This window comes from Monodelphis domestica, chromosome 2, assembly GCF_027887165.1.
Source record: "Monodelphis domestica isolate mMonDom1 chromosome 2, mMonDom1.pri, whole genome shotgun sequence".
In the NCBI taxonomy this organism is placed as follows: Eukaryota; Metazoa; Chordata; class Mammalia; order Didelphimorphia; family Didelphidae; genus Monodelphis; species Monodelphis domestica.
In genome coordinates, this window is record NC_077228.1 from 505056185 (window position 1) to 505074845 (window position 18661).

The 18661-nt window shown below is 43.9% G+C and overlaps 1 protein-coding gene across 22 annotated transcripts in view; it reads right to left on the reverse strand.

The window, feature by feature from the left end:
- The window catches only part of NF1 (neurofibromin 1), a 281583-nt gene that overhangs the window by 22845 nt on the left and 240077 nt on the right, over nt 1-18661 (reverse strand). For 15 of the 22 annotated variants that reach the window (XM_056819472.1, XM_056819476.1, XM_056819473.1 and 12 more), the window contains 15 exons: nt 17910-18250; nt 15586-15788; nt 14480-14673; nt 13536-13676; nt 13053-13332; nt 12463-12677; nt 11983-12044; nt 11772-11886; nt 11100-11201; nt 8881-9027; nt 6740-6866; nt 5609-5740; nt 4022-4157; nt 2597-2754; nt 110-232 (listed from right to left, as the gene is read on the reverse strand). In XM_056819472.1, coding sequence (XP_056675450.1) covers nt 110-232; nt 2597-2754; nt 4022-4157; nt 5609-5740; nt 6740-6866; nt 8881-9027; nt 11100-11201; nt 11772-11886; nt 11983-12044; nt 12463-12677; nt 13053-13332; nt 13536-13676; nt 14480-14673; nt 15586-15788; nt 17910-18250 — 2476 coding nt within the window. The remainder of the gene's footprint in view (nt 1-109; nt 233-2596; nt 2755-4021; nt 4158-5608; nt 5741-6739; nt 6867-8880; nt 9028-11099; nt 11202-11771; nt 11887-11982; nt 12045-12462; nt 12678-13052; nt 13333-13535; nt 13677-14479; nt 14674-15585; nt 15789-17909; nt 18251-18661) is intronic. The other 7 variants (XM_056819475.1, XM_056819481.1, XM_056819471.1 and 4 more) reach the window with 3 other exon arrangements.

Here is an 18661-nt window from a genome sequence, read left to right on the forward strand (position 1 = left end):
GAGTGCCTGACTGAAGGGCGCAGCTCAGAGCTTTCCACAGCCCCAAAGGCAGAGCTGATGAAGCCGGGCGAGGGTCTAGCTGAGGAGGCCCCACACGGCCTGCTCTCACCCATATCGTAGTCATTCTCTGCCACTCTCCGCATCTTGGGGGGTGTGGTGACTCCAGATTCCGGGTCTTGCCTTTTAGGAGCTTTGGTGTCAGTGATCAAATGATCAAAACTTTTCCTGGTCCCTAAAAGCACAGTAATAGAGACACGAGGGTTACAGATGGAGAGGACTGATGCATCAGTGCTGAGAACCCCCAACAAAGTCCAGCAAGCAGAGCCAATCGTATAATCTACATGACTCAAGAGAAATTCCAAATGGATCTGGCCATCCCATGGTCAGTCTCTGCTTCCCGTCCCACCAAGCAGAGGGTGAGAGCGGTGAGGTCAAGCTCCCTGGGATTCTAAGCTCACAGGGCTACTGCTTTGCTGGACCAGGCTAAAACCAGACATTGTCCCAACTTTGGGGCCACAAATGTTCCCACATGGGAATGCCATCCGTAGTGCATGGGAGCAGCAGCAGGGGGAGGAAGAGTGTGCTTTGCGCAGTAGTCAAGATGAGCTGGGTCAAAAAGCTTTTTAAACACAAGGAAAATCCACCCTGGCCCAAGATCTGGTGTCAAATAGAACTGAGGAACAAAGCCAGGTTCTTTCACCTTTGTGGGTCTCAGTTTCCTGCTTTGCAGAATGTGGGGTTTGTACTAGATCACTTGCTTCCTCCAACCTAGCATTCGGTGCTCCCATGAATAATGCTTAGGGGCACTAGCAAAAAAACAAAAGGATCCTGCTATTGTGCTTAAAGGATGGAAACTCTCCCCATGTCCTCCCTGTTTCAAGGATTCCGGACTGAAGAGCCACTCAGAGCCTTGGTATCCAGCCCCACTCTCTCCCTCGGAATCAAAATGGGAGACCTCAAGTAACTGAGTAATTCCGAGATCCACCCGTTCTCCGTGGAGGACAGTGCAAAGGGGCTGACCGGGCAGGCGATCTCACTGGAGTCCCACTTTCCATGTGGGGAGTGAGGATAATGACTAGAATCGCGCGCACATAAACACTGTCTCCAAGCAACACCAGGGAAATGGAAGCCACTGATGTTTTTCCTGCTGGTGACTGCCTTCTGGGTATAGCTTGAAAGAAACCTAAAACCCAGAGTCCTTTTACGCAACCTTTTTTCTAAAAAGCCAGCCAGGGGAGGTCAGAGGATATTGATTTACCTGCCATTTCCAGGCATTTTACAAATCTCAAGTATTATGACTAGATCAGAGACGCACTTGTTTTCTCTTATGCTTTCTCTATACTTCCTTGACTTGTACTCATACATTTCCATACTGGATTAACCAGAAAACACTAAAAGCTTAGTCCAAAAGCAGGAGGAGATCCAGGTATTAGAAACAAATAAGTCCCGCCTAACAGAAATATGCCATATGCTCTGGTCCACTAGCACTAGACTCATTACTGAGAGTCAAGGTCTCTTTCACAGTTTATGGCAAGGTTTGTTCCCTTTCCCTGAAGTCTGTTTTATTTATAGACTTCTTCACAACTATTCTATTCATATGGAATATTATCCATTGACAGCATGTTTTTATCATTATGAGTTACAGAGACCTACTGAGCTAGGAAAGGTACTGGTCAAAAGAGTTGGTTAGGATTTCAAGATCCTTCGGTCAAAAGATCACAAGAAGGTTGTCTGGACTCATGGGCTTTTTTCTGTGGTGACCTACGATCAAGTCTATATAGCAAACGAGCTTTCCCTGGCAGACTTACTGTCACTGAAAAATAAAATAATTTAATAATAGTTTTTAACCTCATTTGCTCCTTTTTAGTTGACATTAATTTAACTTTCAAGATGTAACAATTGAAATGCTGTGACTCTCAAAAGTTCAACTTTATGGGAAAAAAGGCAACAATAAACTTCAGTTATTTGCATCAAAATGAAAGATCCTGATCTTGGATTGACATTTTTGGAGATTGGTCCTGAGGCTCTGGAAGCCCCTGCTTAAGCCCAGGAGAGTTCTCCCCTGAAGGATTCACAGTCTTAAGGCAGCTGTCCTTAAAATGGGGCAGAAAAGAAAGATGTAAGCCTGGGTCAAGGCCCTGTGCTCATCCCTATGCTTGGTGGTCCTCCCAAGAGAGTGCCAATGCCAAGCTATCACCAAACTTTTTTTAATAACAAAAGCTAGAAACAGATCAATTGATACCTCAGACATCTTTCTTCCCACAAAAATCTAAAAGAATCAGTCATCTCCGAACAGGTCTAAAAAGTCTCCTTACAGATGCTTAGCATTTCCTAGTTTATAGTATGCTTCCTCCCACTATAGATCTGGCAAGCCAATGAGGAAACAGAGGCTGAGAAATTTAATGATTTGTTCAAAGTCACTTAATTAGTAGGTAGTCAAGCCAGAATTTGCATCCAGTCTGAGTCCATTGGGGTTTTTTTTTCCTACTATGTTGTTTTCTCAGTATGAAAAGAAAGACAGAAAGATAGAAAGATGGAAGGGAAGGAATTACTATAATGACAGTTGAAAACATGGTCAACTAAACATAAAACTAACCAAGCAACTTCTTAGTGTTGGCCTGGGAAGGCTGTCCCATATCCAGGCTCATGGATTTTCTGGTTCGGGGGCTGGTTTGGCCCACAGGAGGATAACTGGCTGCAAGATGTCTGTCAGAACCCTTTGGAGAGGACCAGGGTTGTGTTTCCTTTAGTGTCCTGAAAGATTTAAACACCCAAAAACAATTAAACTGGTCTTACACACAACCATTAGCAGTTCAAGTTATCAGTCACTGCTACCAATTAATTATAAACTGTACTATAAGTGCAAAAAGTTTGAAATCTCTTTATTTACATACATTTCTAACAATAGAAGTAATAAAATAAAAGCCATCTTGTCAGGATAATTTAGTTTAAAAAGATCAGTTCCCACACCTTTAAGCCTTGCCAATTCAAGATTTACCAATGAAGTGTATGTAGGCAAAGCTCTTGGCATTGCTCTAAAGGGATTTAAAATGAGTACTCCATTAGGAAAATCCTAAATTCCAACTTGCTTCAAACACAAACAATCTAAGAAGTGGTGGCCTTGGGTTCAATTATAACTACTCATCCAAGCTTGGATAACAGTTTTGAAACATTCTTTAGAAAAGGATGCTTGAAAGACTTCAGGGTTTTGTCTGAGGGTCCATACGATACGTTCCCAGAAAAGAGCAATTATTAAGGACAACTGTGTTTATAAGTGAAACAAATGAGGTTTTCACAATATTAGTGGAAAGTTATTGAATGAATTGCATTTAATGAGGAAAAGTCAAGCCACTGACCTCTATAATTAGGAATCTGACCTTTTTTGACACCTTCTATACTCTGACCAAACCATAAAACCCTTAACTGAAGGGGTCAGGATAAACACATCTTGTTGGGAAGAAATCCTGCTCCTGGCCAACCCATATTGAGCACAGGATCTGGCTCAGTGTTCTGATTGATAGTAGAGAAAACCACCCGATACCAGGGTTTTACATACTAAAACAGTCAATGTAATGCCTACCCAAACAGCAGTGTACTTTCATCAATTCTGCACCAGTAGGCTTTGGATGCTGCAGTCATTTGCATGTAGTGTCTCTAGATGGTTCAAGTACTAACTGTCTGCCTTTTGGCTGGTCCACAGGAGTATCAGAAGACAGCTCCCCAAGGCACCCCCTGGGCTCCAGGGCCAGCTTTGGGACCCAAATTAAGCAAAATAATTTTCTCCTGTTTAATTGACTGTAGTTGTTAATAAGTGATTCTATTAGCCCAATCAAAACAAGTATGGTAGTAAATTTTCTGTGCAAATCTTCATATAAGATGCTTTCCAAAACCTTGACATGTAAATGACTTTGGGAGTGATCATTTTTTTCCTTCTGAACTGCTCATCTCATTGGCTCTCTGCATCAGCAGGACAGTAGAACAGTGACCATCGTTATCATTAGGAAAATTCATTTCTCCTTACCTAAGGCTGGGGTCACTGTGATAGATGGGATATATATCCATAGGCACATTTTCCATTGTGATATCCGTTAGGAGGAGTGATTTCCTATGTTTTAAGCTACAGCGACTTCGCACCTCCTCAGACACTGTAAGTAAGGCTGGAAAAAAAAAGTCAAGGGAAAATTGAAAAGGTCAGCAAAGAGCAAGTCCAGTCTAAGAAGGGGAGATACAAATTTAAGGAAGAGCAACAGTTAATAAGCAAAGCCCATGTTGAGACACTGTATAGGTTGGGGGGTGGGCATGGGAATAGCATATAAACTATAAAGAATACACAGTCTTGATTCTTTATGGGCTTGTCATTGATTTGGGGAGACAGTTCCACTTGTAACATCCGGACCGGCCTTTACAATTCTTCAAGTCTGTATTCCCCCACCCTCACCTCCTATCTATTTTTTTTTAATTCATGACTTTATTTGATCCTAAGAACTTCTCTGTGAGGTAGGCAAGGCAAGTATCAACTCCGTTTTAGAGATGAGGACACTGAGGTTCAAAAAAACAATTATGGTCAGAGGGCTAGTAAATGGCAGAGCCAAGACTAAGCCCCATACCTCCAGGGTCCTAGGTCTGGTGTTCTCTCCTGCTTTTAAGGCACAATACATTAAAAAGCCCATTGATGTGAGCAAACTGAATGCATCAACAGTTAGCAGAATAAAGGAGTAACAGATAAGAGAGTAGGGCTGGGAAGAGAGAACTGTTATATAGAATGATGAATTAAAGGGAAAGAACCTTCCCCATGAAAGGACTAGCAATAGCTCTAGGTTTCCTGCTGGACTCTGGCCCAAAGTCCATCTTGTTGCTGGCCATTTTCATTTGTGTCTCTTATTACTATCTCAAACCCAACATGTTCAAAAGTAAAGTCAACCTACTTTCCCTTAAACGTATCTTTTCCTAAACTTCCCTTTGTCTGTCGAGGGGATGACCATTCTCTCAGCCTCCAGGGTTCATAGTCTTGATTTTTTCCCTCTTCAACTTCCTTATCTAACCAGTTGTCAAGTCTGGCTGATTCTAAGTCCTTAACAATCTTGCTATGACCTTTCCTTTTTTTCATCCCCATAAGCCAGAGGCCTTGTTCAGGCCATTATGATTTATATTTAGGGCTCTGCATATGGTAGTCATTAAATATACTTTGTTGAATTAACCTGGCAAGTAGAGGATGGCAAGAATATTATTTACTCATGAAAAAAATCTACTTAAAGAGATAAACAAAGCATGAGATGTGTGCTCTAGAAAGAGCAAAGGGGAATGAGGACAGTTCTTATAACAAATCTATACTGGAGGTGTTAGCCTATAAGGAATAACTTCAGGTGTTTGTGTGGTGGGAAGCGGGCCAGGATGGAGCAGTTGTTTTGGAAGAGGATTTGACATCCCTTTTATGAGATTATAGAAACTAGAAGGTTCAGGGCACCTCAATACCCAAACCAGACTAGGTCACAGCCTTAGTTATCCCTCCAATACCCCTGGTCTAATCTCATTCATTCAGTTTAAAGACTTTCTGTGACTTTGATATTACTAGACTAACATGTAAAGAAGGGGGTGCTCCATGTTTTACCTGCTAAATAAGCCACACTCTGGGTGTTCACCTCAAACTTGTCACAATTCCTGTGTTTGTTAACCAGTGCTAGTAGTGTATGTAAAATCCTTATGGTTCTTGCAACAGTGACAGGCGAAGGATGCCTAAATCCTAAAAACAAAACAAAACCACAAAGATGGCAAAGAATTAAAACTGGATTCATTCACCAATATTGATGGAGTCCCTGAACTGAACTGTGTGTGAACACACCCACACCCACACCCACACCCACACCCAGAGTTATACAACTAAGAGCCACAATGAGAGGGAGAACACTACAGGTGATACAGTCCCCCTTCAGAGCATTTGCTAATCAATTTCTTGGAGATGTTTAAGACAATGAATAGAAAAGACATTTGGAAAATTTTCAGAACACACTAACACCATTATTTAAATATCCCAAGATATTTAATCTCTCTCTCCCTCTCTCTCTGTACACACACACACACACACACACACACACACACACACACACACACACACACACAAATATATATTTATATGCATATAAATATCTATGTGTGTATTTCATCTCAGAGGAAAAACTTGTATATTCTATTTGGAAAGAAACCCAGATTTCTGCTTATGAGGTGAGAAAATCTGCTCACTGATGCCTAGCAAGCTCTGAAGAGTGGCCTCTCTCCATCCTGATCGCTTGGGATTAAAGAGTCCCACAGAAAGATCGGTGTCTAGGCAGCCTGAGTCACCACAGCCAGAAGCCTGGCCAGCCCTGGTCCTGCTTAGGACCACTGGTCCCCTGCCCACCCCCACCTGCCTTTGCCTTCCTCTACAACCTTATTCAATGCAATCATCACTGAACTGCCTAACATGAGGTGATTTTGATCAACAGACGGTAACTATTACTAGAAAGCGGCGCTGCGCTGCCTACTAGAAGGTTGGCACAGGGGAGCAGGGCGCATAAAGAGAGTCAGGGAGAGGAGGGTGTGAGGTGCAGGGCAGGAAGCACGGCCAGGTGAGCTTAACCACACGACGGAAGGATGTGATGCTATTTAAAAATTCACCCAAGACCATACATAGGACGGCATGTGGCCAGATCCCTTAAACCACCTCATCTAAACAGGGGAAGTGCACTCTCAAGAACATGCCTACCCTTTAGCAGGTGTCCGACAAGTGCAAAATTAAAGTTTGAGTTAAAGTTGAGTCCAACAAAATGATCCATTTGCTTGCAGTGCCACTCCAGAGGTTTCCGGATTTCCATGAATACTTCTTCTGGGCTCTATTAATGAGAACCAGGAGTCAGTTGGTGGAACCCCCTCCTCCCCCAAACCACTTTATCTCTCCTTTACAAGAGCCATGCCACTGGCTTCTGGGGAAGGGGCATGAGAAAGTCGGTGAGTGCGTCCTCAAAGAGCCTTGGTTAGCTCCGGCTGAGTGACTGGAGAAAGTGATGGTGCATCATTTGCAATCTTAAGGCCACCTAGATAATAGAATGCAATTCAAAAAGATATAAAAATATCTTTGCCCAGTATGCACAATGCAGTTCTAGCCCCAAAGCCATTTTCTTGAAGGCCATAAACTGATCTTCTGCTAATTAAGGCCATTCAGTCCAGCCTTAGAAGCTTCTGCAATTGAGCGCTTTCAATCTGAGTCCCCACTCAGGCCCCTGGGATGAGTCCTCAGAAGGGAGCAGATGACTGCTCTCCACGGGTGGCACAAAGACCTCCTGAATCCGAAATCTCTGCTTCTAGGCTCAGCTCTGCCACCTGGGATCTGCTATGGGAGGCAAGTCGCCTAACTCCTCCTCCGTAGGCCTCTCTGTCCTAATCAATACCATCCGAGGGCTCCGTATTATCAGTACTAGTGACCCAGGACCCTGCACGGGGGGCCCCTCTTCCAGAGCCTCAAGGATGCTCCCACGATGCCACTCTCATTTCCTTTAGCACAAATGGGCCAAAGTTCACCTTCTTCTGACATTCATCTCTCAGAGTTCAATGAATTCTACCCTCAGGCGGACTCTGATTTTTACACTTCCCCTCCTTTTTTCTTTCCATGACAACCCAATTATTCTAGGAAAATATCTTCTTCGAGGAAAATTTTCTTCATTCTAATAATTTCAATCCCAGGTGATAACCTTAAGCATAATGACAATGACATATCTTGTATCCAAGCTAAAGATTTGTCTTAAAATGAGACCGAACAACTAGCATTTACATACGAAGAACTCTCTATGTTATCTCAATCAACCCTCACAACAACCCTGGGAGGTAAGTGCTGTTATTATCTCCATTATACAGTTGGGGAAACTGAGGTAGGCAGTGGTGAACTGACTTGACCAGGATCTCTGAGCTGGTGAATGTCTGAGGTTGGACTTGAACTCAGATCTTCCTAATTCCGGGCTCACTGCTCTGTCCACTGCTCCCCCAGCCACTAGTTTCCTTTCCCACCAGTGACACTGAAAACATCCCAGTCTCTCAGAGAATCTTTACCAGCTTTTACTCATCCTCTCCAATTTATTTTTTGTGGAGTCCATCATTCAAGACTTCTAAATGACCACGCTTTTGCCTTAATTATCTGTATTACAAGTCTTTCTCTTCTGTTTTATTGTGGGTTAAACAAACTTTTAAAAACTATTCTCCAGAGGGGGCAGCTGGGTAGCACAGTGGATGGAGAGTCAGGCCTAGAGACGGGAGGTCCTAGGTTCAAATTTGGCCTCAGACACTTCCCAGCTGTGTGACCCTGGACAAGTCACTTAACCCCCATTGCCTGGCTCTTACCACTCTTCTGCCTTGGAACCAATACCCAGTACTGATTCTAAGAGGGAAGGTGAAGGGTTTTGAAAAAGGACCAGCCTGGTGAGCTAACCACCATCTTCTGCAGGAAAATGCAAGCTCCAAACCAGGGACACCTAAAGGGACTTTAGAGCCTGACCACCATTGTCTATCCCCCTTTTTTCAAACCCTCCAGCAGTTGTTTTTTTTTTTAACCCTTACCTTCCATCTTGGAGTCAATACTGTGTACTGGCTCCAAGGCAGAAGAGTGGTCTGGACTAAGCAACGGGGGTTAAGTGACTTGCCCAGGGTCACACCGCTGGGAAGTGTCTGAGGCCAGATTTGAACCTAGGACCTCCCGTCTCTAGGCCTGGCTCTCCATCCACTGAGCCACCCAACTGCCCCCCTCCAGCAGTTTTTATTGAACAACAGGCAATGAGAACTGGAAGAGTTCCATGATGAGACTGTCCAGGGCTTCCCATGACTCAGAAGAGCCAGGAGAGCCCAGGCGGGGCCACTTACCTGGTCATTGAAGATGTGCAGGAGAGTGTCCAGGGTGTGCAGGTTCTGCTCGAGGAGAGCCGTGCCCGCCGAGTACAGGTCCACTTCGTCTAGCTGCAGCACGGCGACGGCGACCCAGAAGAGAGCTCGGTGCAGCGGGGACTCCTGCTGGGGGTGGTCATCAGATACGAGGGATGCTTAGTCCGAACCCACGAGCAGAGGCCTCTCGTGCTTGGCTGCCCTGTTCCCCAAACCCTCTTGCTCTGCCTCTGTCCCGGCCTGCCTTCCAGCCTTCCTCTCCATGTCTAGTGCCAAGGCTGCACCCTCATCTTCCCGGCTCTGGGCCCGCCTCCGCCCCGGGGGAGTGACGGCACGTGGCCCCCCGTGAGACGGGGCTCGGGTCTCCTGACTGTCCCCGCAGCTGCTGCAGCGCCACGCTGTCCCCGGCTCTGGGGAACCGGGACGCCTCTCTGTGCACCGGCAGGCTCTGCCGCTGGGCGGCCGACTCACTCCCGATTGTTTTTTGAGCTCCTATTTCCAGAGCCTACGCCCACCCCAAAGAGCAGCAATGCTCGCCAACCACGGGCATACATCGAGTTAGTTTGTAGATGAGAAAACGGAGGCCTCAGAACTGGCGAAGCGACTTGCTGAAGGTCAGCTGGCTGTTAACTAAGTGGCAGTGGCAGGCCGGGGACGTGGCCGCAGGGGGGTGGACGACAAAGTCTAGGACCAAGGCCTCTTCTGGGCCTGACATCCCTCCCCTGCACCTCAAAGATGCTGGCACACAGGGTCCCTAAGGGCTGCCTAAACAGAGGGGACTTCTGGGGGCCAGCCAGGAATAGAGGGTCGTCCTCACTGCCCCCTGAGCCACAGGACTTCAGCCCCCACTGGTGCCCAAACTTCTCTGAGGGCCTCCACCTGAGGCTGTAAGAGACTCCTTCAGCGGCCCATGGCCTCTTTCCCCCTGAAAGCTAAAAGAAATCCCTTCCATTTTCAATTCTGAAGCCAGCTCCCTGCCAAAAATCATAGAAAAACACGTCCCTCTGAATCCAGTCCATCCTGTCTACTACTAACAAATATTTTTCTCAACACTGTTTTCTTTTTCTTTCTCCCACATCAAAATGTCCCTTTTTTTCCTGCAGGGTACAGGCTGTCCGAACTCTTTGCTACTGGGTTCAAGCCTACCAGAAGATGGCCTCTCCCAAGCCACCTCTCCAGGCTTGCTCTCCTCCTTACTATGTGACTGAGCTCAGGGATGTCACTCTCCGTTTCTGGGCCCGAGTCCCATTCTCTAAGATGACGGAGCTTAGGTGATCCCCCGGGATCCCTCTAGCTCTGAATCCTTTAGCAGATCCTCCTGCCGTCACCTCCTCCAAGAAGCCTTCTGGGAGCAGCTCTCCTCCTCGCCTCTTGCCATTTCACACTTAATGACCTCGTGGCCCAGCGGAGCTTATGGACACGGAGGAAGCGCGCACGGCCAACCTCGCAAGTGCGTCTGAGACGGGAAGCCACGTGAGGCATGACTACATGCACGCGGCAGTCACGAGGGATTGGACGGTTAGTGTTCCGTCTGCCCTCCTCCTCCTCCTCGAGCCCAGACACTAGAGCTCTTCCTCATGCTCCGGATGGCGCTCCACAGGCGACCATCTCTGTCTGTTCTTAGCTACCGGGGAGTCAGAGATCTCCTGAGAAGAGCACTGTCCCACTACAGCGGGGCAAGAATCACGAGAGCCTACGGGAGGGAGTACACTCGGGCTGGACAGAAGAGGCACAGACTGAGCCAGCAAGCAGAGTCCGGGGGAGTCCGCCTCCCCAGACCTCCATCTGTCAAATGGGGACACGAATACCTATACTCCCTCCTCTACAGGCCTGTTACATAAGAAAAGCGTAACACTGAGCTGAGTTATGATTTAATACAATTGAATAAATTAACAATAGAAAATTACTATTGAAATGTAAGAGGTTTTTTCCTCTATCAAGTAGCTGGATTCTAGAAGGTTAGAACATGTGACTGAGATCATATATTGTCTTAATGACAATCTCAGCTTCATTTTCTGAATTATTTGAAAGAAAGTACATGTATGATCTTAGTTATAATATCTAGAATAAAGAAATGGGAAAAGGAAATGGAGGCGACCTCAATGATTAGGTTGATGAGCTTTAAAATATCTAAACCATGATGTTGCACAGATTTTCATTAAAAATGTATTTGTTTTTCCTTGCAAGTAGAGAGTCATTACCTTATTAAGAAGTGGTTGTAATTTGGTTAGTGCTATTACCGTAGCTTCAATCAGAACTTGACTGTTGTAATTATCAGGTCCTTTTAGGCAGCTCTCAAGTCCCTGTTTTGGGAAAACAAGAGTTCTGTATTTCATTTTCATTAAAATCAAATACTAATTTTCAAATTGCATTTCACTGTAGCTCAGAATCAATTCAAAGAGAGAAGAAATCATTGAATAGGAATGAGGGCTGTTTGCAGTGACAGATTGTTTAACAATGTCCAGGCTATCTCAGGACATTGGGAGGAATGTCATTGTTGGCTGCTATAGCAAGTGTTTCCTGGTAGTGCTGGGGAACCCTCGCAAAGTAAGAAGAGGCAAATCTCTGTAGTGCCACGGAGGTGAAGACCACCTCATGTGCTAGCAGCGAAAGTGGGGAGCTCTAAATAAGCTCAGTGGCTTTGGAGACCTTTATTTCAGGAAATGAAATAAAAGCTGCGTTCCAGCTTAGCAAAAACAAGCCCTCGCCCCTGAGGAATGGTCCTCCCTCAAAGTACTCTGCACAGTCTCTTCATCAAAACACCTTTCTAAAGAACAAATGGGATCTAACGACAGTAAGAGTCCCCTAGAAAAAAATGAAGGGCCCCAGAAGAAGCCCGGACCCACAAGCAGAGGAAACAAAAGAAAAAATACCTTGCTCAGAATGCGGATGATCTGCTTAATCTGCCCATGGGACACTCTTTTGCTGATACAACCAAACACAACAAGGGCCCTTGGCTGCAGGGAGGGGTTATACTGGAAGGCAAATCTGTAACAAATCAAAAGGAGCCATCTTATAAACCAGGCCTCCCCCTTGCATGCAGCTAAAGGTATGGGCCTGGAGAACAGGGGATCCTCCACATACCTCTGGGCTAGTTCTGTCCACTGGTCCAGCCACTTGCATGCTGGGATATCTCTCATACAAGCCTACAAAAAAAAAATACTTTTAAAATATAATGGTAAATGTAAAAATTCAGATCTAAACATTTAGAAAAATTGCTATCAATTCGCATATTTCACCAAGAGGTGAGGATATAAAGGTAAAGATAGAAAAGGTTAAAGAAATAAACATATCGGGGACATTTAATTCACTGATATAAGAGTCAACAACAGCTATGATCTATCCTATGCAGCACGTTATTTACAGATGAAAAAAAAAACACAAAACACCCAACAAAATTCCTAGGAAGGCTTTGAGGTCACATCTAGAACTAGGGCCACCCTCCCTCCCCTTTCGACCCCCATCTTCAGGCCTGGCTTCTCTGTCCACTGAGCCACCCAGCTGCCCCTATTTACAGACTTTTTATTGAAGTGATCTGGTTTCTCATTGTCCCACCAACTGTACCTCCATGATCTCCAAGAGAGCTTCTGTGACGGTCTCCAGAGATGCCAGGGCAAAGGTTTCCCTCTCATAGGAGCCAGGGGAGAAAGACCTATCCCGGTAACTGGATCGGAAGGCTATCACAGCAGCTGATTTGACTTTGCTGATGCCAAATAGCAAATAAAACTTAGGTAGTGAGAACTCAGTCAGGCTGAGTCGTAAAACTTGCTTGGTCTCTTCTGTGAAATTGAAAAAAAAATGTAGACCTTGATTCAAAAGCTAATAAAGACAACAAAGATCCTCTTTGTCAAAATCAAAACACTGTCTCTGTCTCTTTCTCCTCACCTTCCATCTTAGAATCAATACTGCGTATTGGTTCCAAGGCAGAAGAGCCATAAGGGCTAGGCAATGGGGGTTAAGGGACTTGTTCAGGGTCACACAGCTAGGATGTGTCTGAGGCCAGATTCGAATCCAATGTCCCGTTTCCAAGCCATGCTCTCAATCCACTGAGTGACCCAGCTGCTGCCCCTCTTTCTTCCTTGAAGTTCCCCTGGCCTTATCTAGGCCCCATGCCCAAGACTAAGCGCAGGGCTGGCGAGACACCACCTACTTACCACTGAAATGAAGCTGGGAGCAAGTGCAGAGAGAATGGATGATATTGATGACTAGTCCGTGAGTGGAAGCACGAAGGGACAGGGGGCCTGTGGCCACCAACAAAGTCACAACATGGAAGAGGTAGGGAAGATGAGCCGCTACATCCAGAGAATTATTGAAGGATAGCATTAGCATATAGCGGGCTAAAATGGCGATATCATCCCACATGAGGTGTTGTTCTAAGGTAGGAGTTGGAGAGAGGCAGGTCTTGTCAATTATTTTGCACATTCTTCCAATCACCTGGAAAGAAGCAAGGCTTTGTGGGTTTTTTTTTTGTTGTTGCTGTTAGAGTGACACAAGAGGTATTGTTCCAGCACAGAATAATCCCGTCTAACTGTAAAATGACTAGCTTGCTGCTCTGTATTCTTAAACTCCTGAGAGTGAAACTAATATACGGTATGATCGACAGTCCAGAACGGAAGGGAAAGAGAGGAAGAGCCCACCTTGCTGGATACCAGTTTCACGTTTCCAGAAGCCAGCGCCACAGCTGTATCGGCCATCACTTCAGCCTTGATGGAACCCAAACCACCTGTGGCACTGGTTTTGATGAAGCTGTCCAGTACTACATCAAGCAGATCTGTAATCTAAAGGAGAAAGCAGGAAAGAACCAAATCAAAATCATCTCTCCATACAGCACCAACTCCAAATAACAAAGAAAGCTGTTTTCCCAGCATTAGCATTAAATACAGAACACTCAGCAAAAATGGTGGCCATGAATTGCTGAATTAGGAATGGGAATTTTGTTCATTTGTTTAATTTGCAGATCACAAGTCAAGGATCTTACTTTAGATTCCCTGAAATCTTGTTTCCTCTCTCTAGATCATTTTAAAAACTCTGGTGGTCCTGAACTAGTCTAAAAAAGTCCTATAGGTTTGATATAAAAACCTGCCCCCATAAAAGATCTAGATTTCATGGAGGGCAGGTCATGAAGTGATGAGGCTGGGCAAAGGGACTATCTGTAGGCTGGCTCTTACAAAATCATTTTGATTGCCATCACCGACTCCTGTGGTGACAACATTCTATAGATTTTCATGCTAATACTTTACTTCTGCCAAAACAGCCTCTAGGAGCCATCTGAGGGGGAGCATCATCAACTAGAGTAGCTCAAGTTTATCTACTAATCTAAGTCAACAAAGTACTTTTGCCAGTTAACATTCACTGATCCTCTCTGGGTAAGGGTCTTAGCATTTAACTTGCTTTAACCAACTGAATTCTGTACATTACAAACCAGATAAAAATTGTAGTTGCCTTCTACAAGACAGAGATGCACAAACTATAATTTTTAAAGTAACTTATCTTTCCTTCTCCAATGCTATCTCCATTCAAAATAGCCCTATGTAAAACTGCAAAGTAAGTCCCCCAAAATGAATTTCTGTAACACAAATACCTGCCCGAGGCTTCCCCAGATCTTTGCTTGGATAGATGGATACATCTGCTTTTCATTTATGGTCATTGTTATGAGTTTATCGAGAATAGCAGTGACTCTCTGCCGCTTGGCATCATCATTATGTTTACAGAAACGGACTAGATTAGATAGCCAGGGAGTCATGTATTCTAGACACAGGTGTTTCAGTTCAATACCTGGAAAAGAAATTCACTGAATCAGTACACTGGGCTCATAATTATTGCATTGGTCAGTGGTTTTGTTTTGCTTGAGCTAAATGACTGGCAGTAACCCCACACTGGAAAAGTTAAAAAGGGGAGGAAAAAAATCTACAAGAGTGGCATTCCCTACAATTATGTTTGGGAAGAGATAGAGCACATAAGTTCTTATAAAGATAAGGATGAATTGTGATGTAGTTTGACAGTTGCTGCAAAGTACTTAAAGTTTAGAAGGTATAAGATAACACTTTTTTTTTATTTTTAAGTATCAACTGCTTTTACTGACTGACCAAAGCTTTTTAATCAATTACAGAAAAATCACAGAAATCAGGACAAATTGAATTTGTCCTGAAATAATTTACTGTAGGAGAAACAGAAAATTGTAAAGGACCAAAGTACTCATCCCTTTTGGTTTTATGAGGTAGGTGGGATTTCTCAGTGGAGGGCTGCTTGTTTTTTTACATGCCATGGGTAAATCTGGCCAAGTGTCTCTCGCCCTCCCCAGTGCATCCCTTAACCTGGATTTTGAATTTAGTGGTTTCATGTCACTTTCAATGAAAGGACACTACTCGGAAGCAGCACTTCACTGAGAGGTAAAGTGAAAAGAAAACACCAGGCAAACAGCTGAGAGAATACAGAACTGGACTGAGGATGCAGGCATGCTGTCCTCAATACTTGCTAGGGTCAAGGTCTTTTATCACCTGACTCAGGTTAGGAACAAATTAAGAAGAGAATTTTAACTCTTCTTGCCTCCTTGGTTAACCAAAGCCTAATCCCTGAAACCGACAGGTGACAAGTGAATGATTTCATTCTAAAATTCCCAAAACAAAAACAGTTTCTTTGCATTTTCTCAGGCTCATTTTTAGGTATAAGAAAACTGCTACTACTTACTAGATTTGCTAAATCCGGAAATGCACTCTTCCAAAAACTCTAAGGTGAGGTGTGGCTCATTAGCTGCCAGCGTTTTACTAATAGAGACAATAAAAAGGGTATTGTTGGCAGGGATACACAGACCTGACGTTTCTAGTAATTGGCCCTCAATTTTTAAATTAAAGGTACAGGTTAAGGCACAGAGAAGATTATAGGCGGCTGACCTGGAAGAAAACACAAATGAAGTGATTTCAACATTTCTTCTAATTTAGAAAACATTACTTTAAGAGATATAGCAAATAATTCTTTAACAAAGATTACAGTATAACTTGCTACTTTCTATACTCTGAAGGACTTATGGGTGGAGAAGTGGTATATTTCTGTCATTTCTTCTAAATGAACATTTTAAACCTACCCATAACAGCACTGTGAGGTGACTTCAAAAGACAAAAATCCCCTTAGGAAAGGTTTAGTATGAGACAGTAGGCTGGGAGAGAGAGATTTAAGCTCCTAAGGCAGACTCAACCAGAAGGAAACTTTTCCATCTAATATAAAATCAGTGCTCAGTTTGGAGGAAGAAAACTAGGGGATGAACCCCAGTTTTACTACTTGTTACTGGTAAAAGTATGGGGCTGCCCTCTATTTTCAAAATGATCAAATTGGAATAGACAGATTATCTCTTAAGAGTCTTTCAATTTCTAAATCTTAAGATCTAGTGTTCTTCTAGAAGTGGACACTGTGAAGCACATTAATCTGGCCAATTAGATCAAGTTAATACCACAGAAATATTGGCACCAGAAGTCACACAGTTTAGATGCAGCAATCACTAATCAAATGGAAATAAATTCAAATTGCAGCATCTTCCATCAAAATATCTCCTGGGTATAATTGCTCAGCATACTGTAAGCATTTAATATCTGTTGAAGTTAAATATGTATCAGTGATTACAAACAAAACCCCCAAACTCAATGTAATTTACGCCACAAATATGACCTCATTCTTTCTTTATCTCCCTTTTACGTAAATGAAATTTCCAAGTGGCATGCTTATGAAACATGACCCTCAAGGGCTAGAAACAAAGCAAAAAAACTGCCACCTCAATAGAACACAGAATGAATGATGAAAAACATTTCTAAGTAAAAGCAGCAGAAAAAAATCTATTTCAAAAATTCCAGCCCCCACCGCTGGCTTTCAAATGTAAAGGGATCAAATGATGGCTTAACTACCTTGGGAAACCAAGTATTCTTCAGTTAAGCATCTAGACATTATAGTTGCTGATAACTAGGAGGAAGATTTCTGTGAGTGAGCGCCCCTCTTATAGCTTGGCTAATGATGGGGCAGGGGGTGGGGATGGGGTTGGTTGATGTGTTGAAATGAAGCTGACCGTTCACATCAATTCATTTTTTAAGGAAGAGCCAGTATTCTAAAAGAAAACTCAAGCTAATGGTCCTAAAGTATGGTTGCAATGGTTATTCAGAAGAGCTTCCAACCCGGATGCTGAAAATGAACTTATAACTTAAATTGGCTCCAACAGAAAAGTGAACGTTCTGGCTATTAAGATGTCAGCTTCTTCCACTTTAAGCATTCCTTTGCTAGACTTACGCATGCCTGTGCAAAACTACCCACATATACCCAAACCTAGACCCACGGCCTGTAGATTTTGGGAACCTGAAGGGTCCAACACAGAATCTGGGTTACCCTGTATTAAAAGGAAGCTTTGTTTCAGCCCTGAGAACTCAGACTTGGAAAAATTAGAGACTGTGGATTACAGACAACTGGGACAAGGGATTAGCCTAAGTACAGAATCTAAGGGAACATGCAAATTAATAGGCTTAAGCAGAACCAAGACTACACTGCTTTTGGTACCAGCTATAGCTGCCTTTATCAAAGAGTTATTTCATAATAATTCTACATGAATGATAAATGGTGTAAATTTAGAGCTATTCTATTTTAGCTCCTCTATTATGAAATGATGACAAAATCATCGCATTCTTAGGAAATTGAAGGGTCAGCCTTTCCAACATGAGCAAGCGACTGAGGAAGAGGAGGAAAGAGAACCAGCATTAAAGGTGGCTGTGGATTGTTTTTATGCTTGTTTATAAAAAGAGTTCTTTGGAGGTCAGTGTCATGACACTTCTTGGAGAGCCACCATGATGGTATGTGGGTACACATGGATTCATACAGTCCATACCAACACGGCATCTAGCATCTGGGTGTGGGGTCAGCTGTATTGATCAAACTTCCCAATCTGCAGTGTTTTGGTGGATTTGCTTAAAGCCTTCATGGTCATTTTGTTAGGTACTTAAATAGTCTGTGAAGTCTAGACAAATTTAAGAGCAAACTACCGTAAACTAGGGTCCGAGCTACCCAAATTAAGTAATGCAATATTCAAAAGTGTTCCAGGAACATCCTTTGGCCGGATCTTAGTGTGTTGGGGGATGGAATCTGGCTGGGACAGCTCCCATCTAGTTCGGATATGAATGATGGAGGCAACAATGCCTTCGCACTCTTGATGCATGAAGGTGAGTGGAGTGCCCTGATTGGAAATCGTTAAGGTGAACTGGTTTTCATCCACTAGACAGATTTCCTCGATCTCAGAGGCGTAGTAAATATCATTCAGAAAAACCGTCTGCCCCAGGACTTTTGTTCGCTCAGAAGACGTTACTTGAATCGCTGTGGAGCCGACCTAGAAAGAAACATAAGCCGTTATGTTCCTCTAGTTAATGTACACACTCGGCACTCACTCAGCACACACGCTGCTTTGTGCTTCCTTTTAGGGAGGGTAAAAACCGACATTCGCAGCACGGCAGTGGGGAGAAGTCAAGTAGGGAGTCAGTAAGCCTGGGCTGGCGGCTGGGCCCCCCAACCTTTCACTGAGTAACATGGCTCCAAGAAAGTTTGGTAGACGCTGTACTATACTATCTGCTTCACAGGGTTATTGTGAGGAGAGCAATTTGAAAACCATAAAAGCACTCTATAGAAACGTGATTGTTGTGGTCATCTAAAGGAAGTTTGACCTGTGGTCAGAAAAACCTGAGCTCAAAACTAGCTTAAGATACTTACAGCTTACCATTGCCTGCCTCAGTTTCCTCATCTG